The sequence below is a fragment of the Hipposideros armiger genome, unplaced genomic scaffold (assembly GCF_001890085.2).
Source record: "Hipposideros armiger isolate ML-2016 unplaced genomic scaffold, ASM189008v1 scaffold_28, whole genome shotgun sequence".
In the NCBI taxonomy this organism is placed as follows: domain Eukaryota; kingdom Metazoa; phylum Chordata; class Mammalia; order Chiroptera; family Hipposideridae; genus Hipposideros; species Hipposideros armiger.
In genome coordinates this window covers 63,850-82,171 of record NW_017731378.1, presented here as the reverse complement: position 1 = coordinate 82,171, position 18,322 = coordinate 63,850, and the positions used below count along the sequence as shown (strand labels likewise).

The 18,322-nt window shown below is 52.8% G+C and overlaps 1 protein-coding gene across 3 annotated transcripts in view; it reads left to right on the top strand.

Annotated features, from left to right (window-relative positions):
* Positions 1 to 15,221, top strand: part of RRP12 (ribosomal RNA processing 12 homolog) — a 26,385-nt gene extending 11,164 nt beyond the window's left edge. For 2 of the 3 annotated variants that reach the window (XM_019636513.1, XM_019636512.1), the window contains exons 14-34: positions 406 to 548; positions 783 to 904; positions 1,846 to 1,910; positions 2,002 to 2,164; positions 2,591 to 2,745; positions 3,011 to 3,078; positions 3,644 to 3,737; positions 4,703 to 4,861; positions 4,993 to 5,073; positions 5,313 to 5,418; positions 5,644 to 5,751; positions 6,223 to 6,380; positions 7,839 to 7,930; positions 8,128 to 8,295; positions 8,408 to 8,580; positions 8,815 to 8,949; positions 11,198 to 11,247; positions 12,432 to 12,504; positions 13,992 to 14,059; positions 14,360 to 14,442; positions 14,748 to 15,221. In XM_019636513.1, coding sequence (XP_019492058.1) covers positions 406 to 548; positions 783 to 904; positions 1,846 to 1,910; positions 2,002 to 2,164; positions 2,591 to 2,745; positions 3,011 to 3,078; positions 3,644 to 3,737; positions 4,703 to 4,861; positions 4,993 to 5,073; positions 5,313 to 5,418; positions 5,644 to 5,751; positions 6,223 to 6,380; positions 7,839 to 7,930; positions 8,128 to 8,295; positions 8,408 to 8,580; positions 8,815 to 8,949; positions 11,198 to 11,247; positions 12,432 to 12,504; positions 13,992 to 14,059; positions 14,360 to 14,442; positions 14,748 to 14,871 — 2,388 coding nt within the window. In that variant the 3' untranslated portion in view covers positions 14,872 to 15,221. Of the gene's footprint in view, positions 1 to 405; positions 549 to 782; positions 905 to 1,845; positions 1,911 to 2,001; positions 2,165 to 2,590; positions 2,746 to 3,010; positions 3,079 to 3,643; positions 3,738 to 4,702; positions 4,862 to 4,992; positions 5,074 to 5,312; positions 5,419 to 5,643; positions 5,752 to 6,222; positions 6,381 to 7,838; positions 7,931 to 8,127; positions 8,296 to 8,407; positions 8,581 to 8,814; positions 8,950 to 11,197; positions 11,248 to 12,431; positions 12,505 to 13,522; positions 14,060 to 14,359; positions 14,443 to 14,747 lie in introns of those variants that run through there. The other variant, XR_002123260.1, reaches the window with a different exon arrangement.
* The last annotated feature ends 3,101 nt before the right edge of the window (positions 15,222 to 18,322 follow it).

Sequence of the window (18,322 nt, the reverse complement as noted above, 5' to 3'; positions counted from 1 at the left end):
CCCACACACACACACACACACCCCCACCCCCACCCCCCGCTCACTAGTGTTGGCTGGAGTTGATAGTTTTGAATAGGGAACCAGTGTGATTCTCTCTCACCCCTATGCATTATCTTTTCATTTTTAATTTTCTCAAAATTAGGGAAGTGACTAGCCCAGAGTAAACCATCCAAGGATCAGGGATCCTCCCCAGCTTGGGGAGAGGGTGGGGCCTGGGGCATTGGAGAGGGCTCAAACATTACCAGTGGGCTACCTTTGGTTATTGGTTTGTGACCTCTGTTCTAGAGCTTAACCTGGGCCCACACTTCTGACTTCATTCTCTTGCAATCTTTGGCTCACACTCCGTCAGGGGTGCCTGCTCCGCGAGCATGTCTTGCTGTATAATCTCTTGTCTCTTTGCTCCAGTGCCTCCAGTCCCTGTGTGACCTGCGCCTCTCCCCACACTTCCCCCACACAGCAGCTCTGGACCAGGCAGTGGGGGCTGCAGTGGCCAGTATGGGACCTGAGGTGGTTTTACAGGCTGTGCCTCTGGAAATTGATGGCTTTGAGTAAGTGTGACCCTAGATGGCTTCTGTACAAGCCTCAGGAAAATCAGGTGGCTTGCTGTCCCCCAGAAGGTTGTCCACGCCTTCGGGTGAGGCCCCTTGTGCTGTGCAGAGTCAGCGGGAGAGGCCAGAGCAGGGCTTGCACGGCTCCCTGGCTCAGAAGGGGACTTTCTGCTGGGTATGCTGCCCTCCAGGCTGTCACCCCTTCTTCACTGGGCCTTACCTGCCTCCTCCCAGAGATACTCTGGATTTCCCACGGAGCTGGCTGCTGCCCGTCATCCGGGACCACGTGCGGGAAACACGACTTGGTTTCTTCACCGCCTACTTCTTGCCCCTGGCTACCACCCTGAAGAACAAAGGTACGGGGCCCACCCCAGTCCTGGAGCCTCAGCAGGAAGGGGTCGGGAAGGGCTCCCGCTCCAGCGCTCCAGCCCTAGGACAGTCAGCAGCCTCCCTCTGCCAAACAGGTGGCCCACTAGTGCTGGAGTGCCTAACTCAGTGGGGCTGTCCCTCCCCTCTGCTCTGAGGCACGGCCTGGCCTTCCCTGGTACAGGACCCTGCCCTGTGGCAGGCAGACACTGGCCTCCTCTCCCACTGAGGTAATAATTAGACAAGTATACAGCAATTCATGTGCATGCAGAGATGTTCCTACCCAAAGCTCTGAAACAACCTACGCGTCCCTCAATAGGGTTTTGGTGAAGTTAGTGATGGAAAAGCCCACTGTAGAACATAATGTGGTCATTGTAAAGGAAGAAAGAGACCTTATGTGGGCATGTTTAGTAGATGGTGAGTTGAACAGGTTAGATTCAAATCCCAGCTCCACCACGCCACAGTCTGGTGACTTTGGGCAAGTTCATTCAACTCCTGGGTCTGCTCCTCATCTGTCAAATGAGGACAATACCTGTGACATTGTGAAGGTTAAATGAAATAATCGTGTAAGTGCCCACTACACAGCCGGTCACACAGAAATCATTCAGTAAGTGTTACCAACTTAATAAGTAAAACAGTCCTGTATGTTTATATGTATAGTACGTTCCTGTGTATGTTTGTTAAAAGTGTACGTGTGTTTAAAGAAATATAAGAAAGTTAGAAGAGACAGTGGCCATCCCTGGGGGAGTACGATTATGGGGAGACATCCCCTTTCTGTGTTATAGAGGCCTTTTCAGGTTTTCAGAAGGAAGTTTCAATCTATTGTGGAGGCAGAGTTTACCCATATTCTTGCTTCTGGTTTTGATGAAAATGGGTCTTGGTGGCCAGGAGGGTGCTCAGGGTCATACTGTGTCCTTGTGTCACACCCCAGCAATGGACCTGGCCCAGGTGGGCAGCACGGTGGAGTCCAAGATCTATGACATGCTGCAGTGGCAGGTAAGGGGTCAGTTGGGGGGATGTGGGTTGGACAGTGCAGGGGTGCAGGTTGCTGGATGTCACTCTCCTTTACCGTCCCCTCTCTCCCCAGATCTGGACCCTCCTGCCTGGGTTCTGCACGAGGCCGACAGACGTGGCCACCTCCTTCAAAGGGCTGGCGCGGACACTGGGCACAGCCATCAGTGAGCACCCAGACCTGAGGGTCACTGTGTGCCAGGCCCTGCGCACCCTCATCACCAAGGGCTGTGAAGCAGGTGCATGTGGGCTCTGCGGTCTGGAGCTGTAGGGAGGATGGCATGGGACCCCTGACGCCATCTCCTGGCCCGTTATGGCTCATCACCTGAGCCGTAGTTATCCTTTGCAAGTACCTGGGGCTTTGGCTGGGGACCCAAGGACGCCAAAAACTGCCCCTTTTCTCTTTTTCCTCCCAGTGTGCTGACAGCTCTGAGGAGTTATCTAGTCAGTGTTGGAGGGTTTCGCTGGTCCCTGAGACAGGAGCCATGGAGGAGCATAGACCACGGTGGCACCCAGTTCTCTGTGCTCTAGCCTCAGCCACTCCTATCCCAGAGCAGCCACACATCCATGGTCCTGTCATGGGTCCCCCAAAAGGATGCGTCTGGGCTGCAGCCCAGCAGATTCAACTCCTGCCCCATTTATGCAAACTTTGGTCTTCCTGCCAGAGGCCGACCGAGCTGAAGTGAGCCGCTTTGCCAAGAATTTCCTGCCCATTCTTTTCAACCTGTATGGGCAGCCTGTTGCAGCTGGGGACACCCCAGCACCTCGCCGGGCCGTGTTGGAAACCATCAAAACTTACCTCACCATTACTGAGCCTCAGGTGAGCTGGTAGATGGGGAGGTGGCGAGTGTTGGGTTGGGTGTATTGGAAATGCCAAGACCCTAACCACCAGGCCTCACTTGGGCCTCTGCCACCTGGAGAACAGGTGACCAGATAACCAGCGGTGGCGGCTGGGCTGGAAGCTTCTAAACAGTGGGGGGAAACGGATGGCAGGGGGTGAGAAGAGTGCGCAGTTCTGTGACCTGCCACTGCTCTGTATTTCTCTAATCAACAACTCCCCCCTCTCACCCCTTTGGGGCTGCCAGTTGGTGAATGGTTTCCTGGAAAAAGCCAGTGAGAAGGTGCTCGACCCTGCTAGCTCCGACTTCACCAGGTAAAACGTACCACTTGAGCTGAGGCAGCCCAGGGATCTAGAGGGGTGTGCCTAGCAGAAGCGTGTGGATTATCTCTGGAATAATTTAGGAAAGACTTGAGGTATTGAGTGTCCTTAAGCTTCTGTGAGGCCTGACTGACTCCTTCCTTCTGGAGAGGCGTTATAGCCTGCTAGGGAAGGACGAGGACCCTGGAGTCTCAGTGCCCAGGTTCTAATCCCAGCTCCACCACTTATGGGCTGTGTGACCTTGGACAAGTTACTTACTCACTCTGTGCCTCTGTGCCATCAGCTGTATAATGGACGTGCTAACAGAACCTGCGGCAGGGTTGCTGTGAGGATTGAAGGGGTTAACACTAGTAAAGCACCTGGAATGGGGCCTGGTCCTTGATGAGTGCTTGATTCGGTACAAGCTGTGATTATCATTCATGGGCCCCTTCAAGGTCCCCTGTCCTCCTTACCCTCACTCCTACCTGCCCCATACCCAGTCTCATAAGAACACTGATAGTCTGTGCCCTTCTCTAGCCCTTGCTAAGCATCTCCTTGGTCTCCTGCCCGCTCTGAGCAGATTGTCTGTCCTGGACCTGGTCGTGGCCTTGGCTCCCCATGCTGACGAAGCTGCCATCAGCAAGCTGTACTCCACCATCCGGCCCTACCTAGAGGTGAGCTCCAGGGCTGGGATCTGCACACAACCACACTTGTGGGAGAAGGGGGCTCCTTGGAAAGGTGGGCCATGTCTTGTCTCCTCCCTTGCTGCTGCCTAAGAGCTGGCCTTCATCTGTTTTCTCGTGATGTGGCTGCCCTTTGTACCCTGTCTGGCCCATTTTGTTCAGGCCTTACCTGCCGAGAAGCCTCTTGTAGAACCGAAACCTTTGCTTGGCTTGTTCCTGGGCCATTTTAACCTGGACTAATCTTCATTCCAATCACCCTCATCACCCCTTGTCCCCCCTCATCCCACCACCACCACTCCGCCCTCCTCAAGCTGGTTTAAGAGTTCCAGATACAATGGTCCCCTTCAGTGCCTTTGCACATGCTAGGTCTTCTGCCTGCCATGCTGTGGCTAGCCACCAGGCAAACTCAGGTTAGCAGTGACCTCCTGGAAGCTGTCACCACTGCAACAGTTTAATAAGCAGTTACCCAACAGCGTGAGAAGTGCTGTGGGGTAGAACATGCAGGCAGACCTAGAAGTCCAGGGCAGAGCCACCTAGCTACAGGAGAGGTGTCCAGGGGCAGAGGCAGGGGGGCACAAGGAAATAGACAAAGATGGAGCGAGAGAAGAGTGCTCCAGTAGAAAGAGGAGCGTGCACACAGGCCTTGGCACGTTCCAGGCACTGTGAGTTCGCCGGCATGAGCGTTACTTAGAAGTGGGCCAGCGGAATGGACTGGAGATCTGGGTTGATGTTTCTCCCCACAACACCCCTGGCCAGCAGAGTTAGCCTCTTGCCGTGCATACTCGGCCAGCCCTCTCATCAGACCTCATGAGCTCTAGGAGGCAGGGCCAGCTTCTCTGAATCTGCTCTAGTGCTGGCCACAGTTAATGGTGACTGCGCTGGGAGTGTCATCAGATGGGTAAGGGACTCCCAGTTCCCCCTCCTCACCCATCCCTGTTCCCCATGTGCCCTCCCAGAGCAAGGCCCATGGGGTACAGAAGAAGGCCTACCGTGTGCTGGAGGAGGTGTGTGCCAGTCCCCAGGGCCCTGGGGCCCGCTTTGTGCAGAGCCACCTGAACGACCTCAAGAAGACCCTGCTGGACTCACTGCGGACCACCTCCTCGCCTGCCAAGAGGGTGAGGACTCCAGGGGCAGCCCTGCTCTGCCCGAGAGAAGATAGATAATGCCAGGAGAGGACCACCATGGAGATGCTTAGGGACTGGTGTGACATTCAAGGGTCTCAATCATTGTCCCTTCTGTCCTGCAGCCCCGTTTGAAGTGCCTCATACATATTGTGAAGAAGCTCACAACCGAGCATGAGGAGTTCATCACTGCCCTCGTCCCGGAGGTGAGGGGTGCAGGGGTGTGTGTTTGGGGGTGGGGGACTGGGTGTGGGGGGAGGGATTCCTTGGAGTATGGCTCCTGAAGGCCTGTCAGGATCAGGGGAGGGCACTGTTGGAGGTAGGGGTGGGCTTGATTCACTCACTGCCTGGGAGCATGAGTGCACCTACCTACCCCCTCTGCCTCAGGCCACCAATCCCAGGGTGGCCAGCTCGGGACTATGTGTTCACGGGGCTATCTGGGCAGGTGATCCTGTGTACCAAGGAGGTGTCGGTGGGTGCTCGGAAGAATGCCTTCGCCCTGCTGGTGGAGATGGGCCGCGCTTTCCTTCGGTTTGGCCCGAGCCAGGAAGGTGAGGCTTAGGTGACAGGACTGGGGTGGATGTTCTGCTTCAAGGCCTTGAGGGAGCACCTCTTGAAACCATTGGTCAAAAAGAAAAGGCAGAGAGTGCTGTCTGGCTCTGGACCTGGCAGGCTGCTCCTCTCTGGCCGGAATCCCCCTCCTTGGTGGGCCTGAGATGCAGTGTGTGGGCTGGGCTCCGCCCTGGTGTGATTTGTCCCGCTCTCTGCACCCCCAGAGGCCCTGCAGCGCTACCTCGTCCTGATCTACCCCGGCCTTCTGGGCGCTGTCACCATGGTCAGCTGCAGCATCCTGGCCCTGACCCACCTCCTTTTCGAGTTCAAAGGTAAATCTGACTTCCTTGAAGGCCTGGGAAGCCCTCAGGGTAGGAGAATGCCTGGACCGTCAGGACAGGGTGGCTGCTAGACAGAGGGAGGAGGAAAAGCTGGAGCCGAGCCCGGCCGCGTCCCGTCTTCGCTGCCTGCTTAGCCCTCCGAGCTCTGTGCAGCTCATATCCCATCCTCCGTGGACCGAAGGTGTAGGTCCCACGCCCGGTTTCAGTCCTGGTTCTGCCTCTTACCAGCAAGTTGACGAACCTTTTCAACCTGATTTTCTTATCTCTGAAAATGGGGGCAAAAAACAGCACTTCCTCCTAGGGTGGCTAAAGGACCAGAGGAGATATTCCGTGAAAGTGACCAGAACCATGCCAGGCACACAAAAATCCCCAGATGTTAGCTTCCACTCTTGTGACCTGGCAAGGTCTTGGGTCTGGGTGGGATTTTGGGTGTCTCTGACAGTGGCCCTCTGGCCACCACAGGTCTGATGGGGACCAGCACAGTAGAGCAGCTGCTGGAAAACGTGTGCCTGCTCCTGGCCTCCCGCACGCGGGATGTGGTCAAATCAGCGCTGGGGTTCATCAAGGTGACAGTGGTTGTCATGGACGTGGCACACCTGGCCAAGCATGTGCAGCTGGTGGTAAGTGCCCACCTTCCCTTCAGTGGATGGCACCGTGGCCTCTGAGCTGCTGTCATGAACCACTGAGCCTCGAGGCCAGCAAATTTCAAACATTTTTAAGTACGTTATCGTGGGCAACAGAAGGTCATGCAGGAGCCCTGGAAGGGACCAGTAGGGGAATGCCCACCTGGTGGAAACAAGGAAAGAGCACAGTGGCCAGGCTGCCTCTTGTCACCCCGCTTGGCCCCTCCACAGAAGCCAAGGACTCTGCAGGGCAGAGACCAGTGGGCAGGACCACCCTTCATTTTACAGATGGGGAAACTGAGGCCATAGATTTCTCCAGGTCACAGTATTGGTGAGAGTAGCCCTGGGAACAGAACCCAAAGCTCAGGACTAATGCTCTGGGCTCTCCCTGGCCGGGCCTTTACGTCACTCCCCCCTTCCCCGCCTCCCGCCCTCCCCCCAGCATTTTGACCTTCCGGGTTTGAGGACGCTTCTCTGGATGTCCCTGCTGGGCTGCAGAAGGGCCCAAAGAGCCCTCTGGTATTGGGTGCCTGGCCCGCTGCAGCCGGGCATCAGGTGTGTGGCCAGCTGGGGCTGTCTTTCCAACCCTCTGTCCACCGCACTCACTGCCGCAGTTTCCCGCTTCCTGCTGGGTTGAGTCGCACCAGACTTCCAAGTCCCTCTTGCATGTCATTGTTGAGTCTGGCCCTAGGTCAAGGCAAGAAGGGGCAGGTGAGAGTCAGGATAGCCTTCCCTCTCCCTCCAAACACAAAGCCTGCAGCCTAACTGGAGACCACAGGTGGGAGAACAGCCAGAGTGGGAATCTGCCCTGGAGTTACTAGAATTGATAAAATCCCTTCAAAGGATCGATGGGGCCCTATACCCCAGCCCCACCAAGAGATTCTGCAGATACCTGCTACCCACACGTTTTCCAAACCAGGCCGCACAAAGGCTTGCGAGTAGCCCAGCCAGAGATTAATGCAGGACGATAGAAGGGACGTAGGGAGCCAGGAGATACCTGGTGGTGTTGGGGGCAAAGTATGGGCCTTGGAATTAGATAGCTATGGGCTCACTCCTGCCTTTGTGGCCATTTAGCAGCCACTTAACTCTGTGCTTCAGTTTCCTCATCTATAAATTGGGAATGGTGATAGTATCTGCCTCACTGGGTTGTCTAAGGATTCAATGAGATAGTGCATATAAGGTGCCAAACACTGTTCAAAGGACTCTAAAGCTGTAGTCTTGGCAGGGTGGTCGGGGATTGTCCCAAAGGAGGGTTTAGGGGAAAGATGGGAGCTACCGAGACTGTGGAGCTTAATGGGACCAAGGGCTGAGGCAGGAACAGGGCTGCACTTGCCCTCACCGCTTAGCCGGGCCTGTTCCTCCTGCGTCCCTGCTCTGGACAGCAGTGAGGGGACAGGCAGGGTGGAAGGCACCCCCCACACACACACACCGAAACCCTGGTGCTCCACCCTGCAGATGGAAGCCATCGGGAAGCTTTCAGACGACATGCGGCGCCACTTCCGTATGAAGCTTCGGAACCTGTTCACCAAGTTCATCCGCAAGTTTGGGTCTGTGCACTGAGTGGGGTGGAGGCGGGGGCAGAGCAGGGGCGCAATTGAGTTTCCATACCACCAGGGACTCTGCAGAGAAGGGACTGGGCCAGGGAGACCAGGTCCCTGTGGCTGGAAGGGCTCTGGCTGAACACCTTCTAATGAGTGGCACTCTCTGGCCAGTGCACCTCAACAGCACTTTGTTGTCCCCTCAGGTTTGAGCTGGTGAAGAAGCTGCTGCCTGTGGAGTACCACAAAGTCCTGGTCAACATCCGGAAAGCCGAGGCCCGGGCCAAGAGGCACCGTGCTCTGAACCAGGCTGCTGAGGAGGAGGAGGAGGAGGAGGAGGAGGAGGAGCAGCCCGCCCAGGGGAAAGGCGACAGGTGAGGCTTGTGGTGAGGTCCTGGGGACCCCAATCCGGAGTCTGCCCAGGCGGTGCCCAGCTGCCCCTGCCTCTCCCTGGAGTGTGCTGATTTGGGGCTTGTCTGTGCTTAGCATCGAGGAGATTTTGGCAGACTCGGAGGACGAGGACAATGAGGAGGAAGAAAGGAGCCGGGGCAAGGAGCAGCGGAGGCTGACCCGGCAGAGGAGCCGGGCATGGCTGAAGGAGGGTGGTGGGGACGAGCCCCTCAACTTCCTGGACCCCAAGGTGGCCCAGCGAGTCTTAGGTAAGCAAGAAGCAGCTGGCCCATGAGCGTAGAGAACAGACTTGCCTTGGTGCCAGGTTCAGGGTTGAGGGGGGGACTTCCAGGCAGGCCAGTGGGCACCCCTCACCCGCACACGTGCACATCCTGGGCTTCAGACACCCGTCCAGGGCGCAGACCTGGGCTTGTTGGTTGTGAGGGTGTGAGTGGGTTGGGACTGCCCTTCCACCTCCTCACTGCCCGACTTGGCCACGCCAGCCACACAGCCTGGGCCTGGCCGCGGCAAGAAGAAGGACCATGGCTTCAAAGTGAGTGCCGATGGCCGGCTGATCATCCGGGAGGAGGAGGATGACGCTGCCACCACCAAGATGGAGGAAGAGGAAGGCACTAAAGGTACAGCCGCCTGCCCACTCTGGGAATGCAGCTGTTTCTGCTCTGGGCCTGGGCTGCACCCAGTTGTTCGTTTATTTAATCATTTGTTCATTCACTCATTTGTTCATCACTCATGACCATTTGTTGGAGAACTATAGATAAAAACAGATATAAGGAGCTTGTATCTACGGCAGTTTGCTTAAACTTGTTGATTTTCTCAAACTTTTTGGACCACTTGAAGAGATCTTTTAACGTTGTAACCCAATGTTGTATACAATTCTTCTATAATTCAAACAAAGCTTGCAAAACGTGGCACTTACCCTTACCATGTGCAGTGCATTCTGTTGGTCACTATTCTGTTCTGTTTCTTTCCTCCTTCTCCTTTTTTTGGAGGCCCAGACTCTCATTTAGAGGTGGAAAGAGCCAGACTCGGACTCTCCCCACCCTCCACTTCCATTGTCTCCTGTTGTCTAGGAGACACTCAGGTGTATCACCTTCAAGTCCTATTGCATCTTTCCTGCTCTCTCTCTGCATGTGTCATCCATTAGATCACAAAAGTCCAGATTTTCTAAGATGTATCTGTCTTCCTCTTTTGTTTGGATCCCACTGCCATGGTCCTTGTGCCCTTGACTCACTACAGCCTTCTAACCAGTGCTCTCACACTGCCCCCAACTTACCAGCTGTGTGACTGTGGACAATTACTTAGCCTGTCTGTGCCAAAATGGGTATAACACCAGTACCGACATCAGAGGGTTGTTGTGAAGATGAAACGTGTAACCTGAAGAGCACACTGTACATAGAGTAAAAATGTGATGACACTATTTCCTGATCTGGTCTTGTCACTGCTGCCCTCTCACCTTTGAAAATTCCTGTGTCCTTGCTCCCTTCGTGATTCTGAAAGCACCCCTCCCCTCTCCTGTCTTTAATGTCCAGCTCAAGTCCTTCTTTGTGTTCTTCCCAGGGCCCTTCAGCCTTTAGGCCTTGCTCCCTCAGAGCTCCCAGCAAGCCCAGGGGACTGGCCTGTCTTCAGCACCTAGCCCTATGCTCTCTTGTCACGTTCAGTTGTTGATTGACTTTACTTGAGTTTGTCTTCCCTCCAACTGATCAATTTCATTTTTTTCTTTAATATACTGATAGCTTTTTAAAAAATTATGGTCAAATACACATAACAAAACTTACCATCTTAACGTTTTTTGTTTTTTTTTTTTAAGCTGAGCCAACAGGCAGCTCAGCAGCAGCTCAGCTCAGGCTGGAAATCGAACCAGCAACCCTGTTGCTTAGAGCTCGCACTCTTGAGCGAGCTCTTAACCAACTGAGCCACTTGGCCAGCCCCCCCATCTTAACCATTTTTAAGTGTACAGTTCAGCAGTGTTAAATACATTCACTTTGATGTACAGCTAATCTCCAAACTTTTCATCTTGCAGAACCGAAGCTCTAAACACATTAAACAACTCCCCATTTCCCCCTCCACCAACCCCTGACAACCACCATTCTACTTTCTGTCTCTATGAATTTGAATTTGAATATGACTCTAGGCCTTTTTTTTTTTTTCTGTAGAGGGCAGTGTCACTGGCCCTCACATGTGGGATCCGAACCAGGGCCCTCTGGCGTCCCAAGCCAGTTCTTAACCATCGCGCCACTTGGCCAGCCCTAGGCCTATTTTTTAACTGGGTTGTTTTTTATTGTTGAGTTGTAAGGGTTCTTTATGTGTTTGGGATATTAACCCTATTTCAGATGGATGATTTGCAGATATTTTCTTCCATTCCATAGGTTGCATTTTCAGTCTGTTGATATGTCCTTTGACACATAGACATTTTTAAATTTTAATGTAGTCCAATTTATTAACGTAGAACCAATTTGGTGGTTCATACTTCTTTCTGTCTCCACACAGTGCTCAGCACATACAGGGCAAAAAAAAAAGGTTCTTGAGAATAAAGCAGCCCTCCTGGCAAAGTGGAGCTGTGGGAGTACCTGGCTTCCCAGGAAACCTGGGGCTTTCTGAGAGTCGCAAATAAATCTGTATTTACCTCAGAAGTGAGATCACCACTTCCTTGAGGGGCTATTGTCCCTGGGACCTAGGATGGGAAGGAGAAAGGGTCGGTGTTCAGGGGTCTTGTCTCCCACAGCAGGACACAGGAGTTTGGGGGCTGGAGTTGGCAGCTCCCTCAACCTGATGAGCCAGGAGGAAGCCGGATGAAATTTGGGTGGGCCTTGGGAAACTAGGGGGCCTCCCTGAGTGCTCACAGGCCTGTCTTCCTTTTGGCTGCAGGGGAGGATGAAGAGAAGGCTGACCTGATAGAAGACTTGGGCGTTAGGAGCGTGAGTAATTCCTGCTGACGGAGGGCCGGGGCCCTCAGACCTAAGCCTGGACCTGACAGCTTCTTCCTCTCTCACCTGCGCTGTTTCCTGACTGCTCAGTAGAGCCTCTAGGATGTACACAGTAGGCAGTCCATGGGGCATGGTGTGCATGTGCCAGGGGCAGTGTCATGGCTGAGCACTCTGGGGCGACGGAGGGAGCTTGACTCTCTCTGAAGCACCTGGGGCTTCCTTCGGTATTGGCTAGGTTGTCCAGCTGAAGAAGAAAGAGACAAAACCCCGTGTCTCTCCACGGGGCATATGCAATATAGTTTGCAAGGGCAACAGCTGGCTTGCATGCTCCAAGGAGTAAGCTCCCACATGGGGCAGGGGCATCCACCTTTAAGGGGTGCTGAGGGCCCCCACAAGTTACCTCATTTAATCCTCACAGGAGATGGGGACGATTTGTTATCCTGATTTCCAGAAGGGCTCACAAAAGATACTAACCTGCCAAAGGTCATAGGGGTTGTTAAATGTGTATGTCTCCAGGCCCGGACTGCCTGAACCCAAATCCTGGCTTATATGTAAAGTGTGTGACACTTAGTGACACTAAGTAAGTGGTATGATAGTCTTATTATTACTGCATTTTTCCTGGAAATCTTTTTCTGGCCAGAGCCTCCCTGGTTGCTTCAACACATCTTCACACGTGGCTTTGCAATCCCTTTGCTGCCTACTCTTGTTGCTGGCCAGAGGGAACTGACCATGCTCTTCCAAGGATGGCCCCACAGTTTGGCACAGCAGGACTGGGGCGCCTTGTCTCAAGGCACTGAGAGGGACCCCGACTGGCCACATTCCACAGTTGGCCCATAGCAGATCATCACCTCCTGTCGAGATCCCCAGGGACTTGCATGGCAGTTGCTAAACCCTACTCCTCTGCCCACATTTATGACAGCATTAAAATGCTAGGGAGCAGCTAAGACAAGCTCAGCAGTGAGGACCTGGGCTGGAACCTTGCTTCTGCACCGCCTAGCTATGTGATCTTGGATGGTCACGTGCCCTCTCTGAGCCTTAGTGTCCTCATCCGTAAGTAGGGGATCGAGTACTTGGCAGAGAGCCTTTCCTGCTGATGCAGTTTATGACTTTTACTGTTACCATTCGTGAAGATGGTCATGTCCCCTTGTTCACAAACTTTGCTTACCTCTCTCTAGAAAAAAACCCAGAAGTTCAAGCATCAGAAAGAGCCTGACGATGAGGAGCTGGAGATGCCCCCTCGGTACCAAGGTGAGGCTTCCACTCTCCTCTCTTGGAACTCTGTTCTCTGTCACCTGCATTAGGCAGGGTTTCCTGCAGGCAGAGCTACAGGGTTGCACGGCCCCGTTGCATGTAGTTGGCACCAGCAAAGATTGGCTGATATGTCACCCAGGACTGGGCTGGGAGCCAAGAGGGTCTGAGGATGAGGGAGAGCCTGGGGGTTAGGAGACCTGTGCTCAGAACCCCCAGCCCTTCTGGGGAACCCCTGAGCCCCATCTCTTTCCTACCCACACAGGCCTTCCATGAGGCTTGCAGCTGCCCTTTTTGCTGGGAGCTGTCAGCCTGTCTTGTCTGGTCCTGAGTCAGGCCGGGTTTGGCCTGTGTTGAGGGTGCCAGTTGGGAGGGTTAGTATTGGGCCTGCCCAGGGAGTTCCCCTATACCTTTGTCCCTGGCCCCAGGCTGTACTTCTCCCCAAAGCAGCTGCTAGAGACACCAAGGTGGCTGCCCAAAGCCAGGGGAGGCCTCTGTCACCTCACCTCTGCCTCCTTCCCCCAGGGCAGCCCTGCAGGGCCCCTGCCCGCAGAGCCTTGCAGCAGAGCCCTTGTTATGCATCTGGAGGTCCAGGGGCTTCTATGGGAAGTCTCTGATCCCAGTATCAGGAGTCCATGTTTCCTCAGAGCTCCACGGCGTCCGAGGCCAGCTGGAGAGCCTCGTGACTCCTCCTTTTGTGGCCCCACAGGCCGGGCCCGGCTCACCTCTTTCACTCTGCGATGGTGTGGTGCAGAAGCAGATGCTGCGCTGCAGCAGGAGGCCTGGGTTCAGGACTGCTCGCCCAGCTGCTCTTAGCTCTGAGGCCTTGGCCCAGTCACGCTGCCTCTCTGAGCTTCTAGCGTCTCACCTATAAAAGGGGTTCATCTGGGTGACTTCAGAGAGTCCTCCCGAGTCGACATTGTAGGGTTCCATCCACAAATGTGTTCAAGTCCAAGCAGAAATGACACTGATCTTGGAAGCACCCTGCTCTCTCAGCGGCGGTTTTCACATCCCACAGTGTTGGTGTGAAGCCTGAGTGAGAGAAAGCCTAGAGCGCCTCATTGTGCAGATGCGGGTAAGGGTCTCCAGAAGATGAGGAGACTTGCCTGAGGTTACAGCGGGACTTTAACCCGAGTGTCTGACTTCAAAACCTGTGTTCTTTCTCCTATTCTTTCCTAGAGCAAATGGAACAAAAACAGAATGTGGGGTATTTTATGTTAGTGGAGAATATAGATGTTCCCCGAGGGCACTGGTAGGTCTCCGTGGATTCGGGTCAGTCTGAGGAGCCAGTCTGAGGAGGTCTGTCAAGTCAGTGGACAGTCCCTTCTCAAGAAAGGTCTTTGTCCTTGGTTGGTAGGGGACAGAGCCGGGCTCCTAGCCATGACCTGTCCCCAGCAGCTCTCCAAACGGAAGGTGCCCGCTGCCTTTTCCTAGGAGGAGGCTGCCCCGGCTTTGCCTGACTTATGGCTTCTGTGTTCCTTCTCTAGCTGGAGGCTCTGGCATCCATCGCCCTGTGGCCAAGAAGGCCATACCTGGGGCAGAATACAAGGCCAAGGTAAGAGTTGCAGGTGGGGGCAAGGGGTCTCCTGGCAGAGAGTCTGGGAAAGGGCGGGGAAGTTGTGGCCATCACTGTCCTGGAGAGACACCTTTATGGAGCAGACTGAGGGGTACACTGAGGTCTTGTTAGCATCTAAAGTCCAGGCCTTCGTTGGATGGCCTCCCAGAGCCACGGAAACTGGCGTCACCTAAGGCAGAGAATGAGGGGAAGGGAGGCTGCGTGGGGCCTGTCAAGTCAGAGGAGGGGATGGAGGGGAACCCCGTACTCCTAGCTGACTCTGTTTCTCTGGATGAGCAGAAAGCAAAGGGTGATGTGAGGAAGAAAGGTCGGCTCGACCCCTATGCCTACATCCCTCTGAACAGAACCAAGCTCAACCGCAGGTATGGTGCTGTGCAGGGGTGGGGGGTGTAGGGCGGGGAGCTGTGCTCTGAGGGGCCTTATTCTCATTAAACTCTCCACTCAGTGGCTCATGTCTCTTCCAGTTTCGTTTTTTGTTACTTTTTAACATGTACCTTCATGTCGTTGGTACCTACGTGTATTGTTAACTTGAACTGCTCTTTTAAACATGATAGGTCTGCCCTGATCATGTGCTACCACCACCAGGCAGCACTCCTCCATTCCTGCTGGGAGGGGCGGGGTGCCTGTTCTCAGTGAGAGGTGACGCCCCTGTTCTTTGTCCCTGCAGGAAGAAGATGAAGCTGCAGGGACAGTTCAAAGGCCTGGTGAAAGCTGCTCAGCGGGGGTCACAGGTTGGACACAAGCTCCGCAGAAAGGATCGGAACCCCAGGGCCCCCAGGCCTGCTCTGTAGCCCAGCCTGAGGCTCCTTGTCAGCTCCCAAGGCTGCCTTGACACCAGCTCAATGCTTCAGACTGTGGCAGAGCCTGGACTCAGAAGGAATTGTTGGAACCAGGGTGCAGCTCCCACAGATGCCCAGGATTTTGGAAGTTCCAAACAGGAATCGCCTTTTAGAGACGTCCTTGGGGCCTGGAGACGGGAATGTGGCCTCAGTGCCAATGAGACAGCTGTGCTTCCCGCCCAGAGTAGACGGTCTTCCGTTTCCTCCAGCTGCTTACAGCCACGTGGCATTCTCAGCCTGGCTGTCGTCTGGGTTTGTGAGATGTGCTGTGACCAGACGTAGAATAAACATGCACCACCATGCGTTGTTCCTAGAAACTGTTTCATCACCTGCTTCCTTTAGGGACAAGAACAGTGTCTGGGCATTGGCAACAGTGGCTTGACCCCTTCCTCCAGTCCCAGCACCCGTCTAGGGCATAACATGATAGCCCTAGGTCAGGCTTTGGATCTTGCTCAGGGACACCCACCTGTGTCATGAGATCTCCCTGACTTCACTTTATAATCCTAGTCTAAAGGTGACGTTTGGGGCGGCCAGTTGGCTCAGTTGGTTAGAGCACAGTGCTCATAACACCAGGGTTGCCGGTTCGACTCCCACATGTGAGCTGCGCCCTCCACAATTAGATTGAGAACGACGACTTAACTCGGAGCTGATGGGTCTGGGAAAAATACACTGTTCCCCAATAAAATTTATGTTTTAAAAAAATCATTAAAAAAAAAAAAAGGTGACGTTTAGGGGATCAGGAGGGACAGTGAATGTTCCAGGCCTGCTCTGTGGAGCTGTGACAGCAACAGGGACTGGTAAGGGAGGTGCTGCACTGACTGCCCCTGGCCCCAAGTTTCTCCCAGCAGCTTTGTTCATTGATTGAGCAGGGTGTTTACTGAGCCCCTCAGTGTGCCAAGGGCTGCTTGATCACCCGCCTGTCTGAGCCTTACATTTTCCTCTTTCCAGACAAGTGGATCAAGTTGTGGTAGGATCGGAACGCTCTTTGTGATTCCTACTGTCTAGCTTTGCTGGTCTGGAACAGAGAAGGGAGTGGTGCAGACATCCTGTTATTCTTCAAATCACTTGTCCCATCAGCCCAGGGTACCCTTGTGTGTGCTCTCCCAGCAGGCATCAAGAAGCAAAGAACCCAGGGATTTTCCCCACCCCAGAGTCGAAGACATTGTGCCTTGTCCCTGGCATTTGATTAACAGCTTTTCTCATCTCAGAATCTCCCCATTTGAGATGAAAGCACACACACTCCTTAATAGTTTCCATTCCAATTTAATGCCCATGGCTCTGATAATGCTCCCAGGAGGCCTTGTACACCCACCGTTCCACTCATCCTCTAAGGGGACTCAAGTCTTAAATTTAACCATTGCCCCCAAATTAGGGCATTTTCTCTTGCTGATGCTGGGCTTGGAAGCCGAGAGGAACCACACTTTACCCAAAGGTGGCGCTGTTTACATGCCTTATTTGTAGAAAGTTTGGAATTGAAGAGCAAGCAAGTAAGGTGGGCCAAAAGGTGGCTATGAGATTTGCAAAGGAGGCCTGTCTAACCATGACCCTCATTGTTAACACTTGTGGACACAAGGTGGGTCAAATTAAGCCTATCTAGCCCTTTCCTATTTCCTTTCTCTGGAAATATAACCACAGGTAGTAGAAAGCTTCAAGTAAGTAGGTATGGGTATGAGCCGATTGCCCTGTATAGATTGTCTTAAAACAAAGAAGTTTGAGGCCAACTTGATTATTATAGCGTATTTTCCAAGGAGCTTTGTTTTCTTTCAAAGGTGGGAGGGGCAGGTGACCTAAAAAGGTTGGTGGTAGTGATGTGGGAACTCGATATTCTTTTGGAAGTAGACTTCAAATGCAAATTATCTTGATAGCGAGACAAGAGTTAATCTGTCCCAGAAACTTCAGGTGTTTGAAACATCTGTTGTGGAAGTCTGGGCTGCTTTTGTTTCACTAGTGGGTGTGAAGGGGAATCGGGAGTGTTCATCGCAAGGCTCGTTCAATTTCAGGGCAACTAGAATGGTTGAGCGCCTCCCCCAAGATCCAGATTGATGACTTTAATTTCATTGTGCTTTTGGCAATGTCAGACTGAGGCTTCTTCAGGCTCTCATTTCTGGGGTCCGTCCTCTACTTATTCTCAGAAATGGAAGACATGACGTACGCTACCTGACTACACCAAAACAGCAATCCTTGTGTTGGCCAAGGATTTGGTCAGCATTGGGATTTGCAAACGCAATTTGCTCATCATGAGCCTTCCCGACACAGGTGGGTCAAGTTAAGCCAACCCTACCCCAGACACCAGGCAGCAGGCCTGGTGCTAACTCCTCACAGTTTGTTCCTGGCAGTGGCAGTCTTATTAGATCTGTCTTATTTGCAAGCCTACCTCAGTCCACATGTGTGATTATGTTTCTTCTGTATTGTTTGCAACCTGAGAGAAAACTAAGACATTCAAGTAGTCTCTCATTTCATTATTCTCCTTGGTTGCATATGTTTTCTTCAAAGGGTAACAGAAAGTTAGAATGTATCTTACATTTCAATGTAAAACTAATAAAGATTCACAGAACATTTAGAAAAAACAAAAGTAAAAGCAGGGGCTAGAATCCTTACACTGTATTCTCACTGTTAACCCTGTATATTTCATCCCTTTCTTTTTCTATATATAGGGCTTTTTTATTTTGATACAAAAATAGTTTTAAAATACAAGTTTATGTTCTAAATTTGCACGTGACTATCACAAAGTTTTTACCCTAACGAAGTACACACGTCAAAAACATTGATTTCATTGGCCCGGCTTAAACATCTGCCCTGTGTAACTTGGCTCAGTTTATTTACAAAAGGTCTTTGAGTCCAGAAGGGTGTTACTGCAGGAATTTAATGCCATCACTAGGTGCTGAATTGTGTGCAAAGCAGTATTTAGAAAATGACTGCTCATTGTTCTGTTTTTGATACACATTTTTATGGATAGATAGATGACTGTATTCCAAAAAATAATCTTGATTTGGGGTAGTGTAAGCTGGCTTGCCATTTCCTGAAATCACACTTAATGTAGCTACTGCCATTAGAAACATGTACCAAGCTGTTCAGAGGCTAGTTGAATCATCCAGAGGCCAGGGCTGCAGTGACAAAAGGTTTTCTGCCATTCCAAGCCCCTTTAATTGGTCATGAAAGGACCTGGAATAGTATTTTAAGGCGGTGGCCAATTATCAATTGATACGAAGAATGTGGGTGGAAGGTGTGGTGGCCTGCCACCACGTACTTGGGCTACATACACATTCATGTTGAGCTTGATATCAGCTTTGCAAGTCTAAAATCAAAATTGATCAGGTTCAGGGCCGGCCGAGAGGCTCAGTTGGTTAAGAGCTCGCTCAAGAGTTTGAGCTCTGAGCAACAGCAGTTCGAGTCCCAGCCCGAG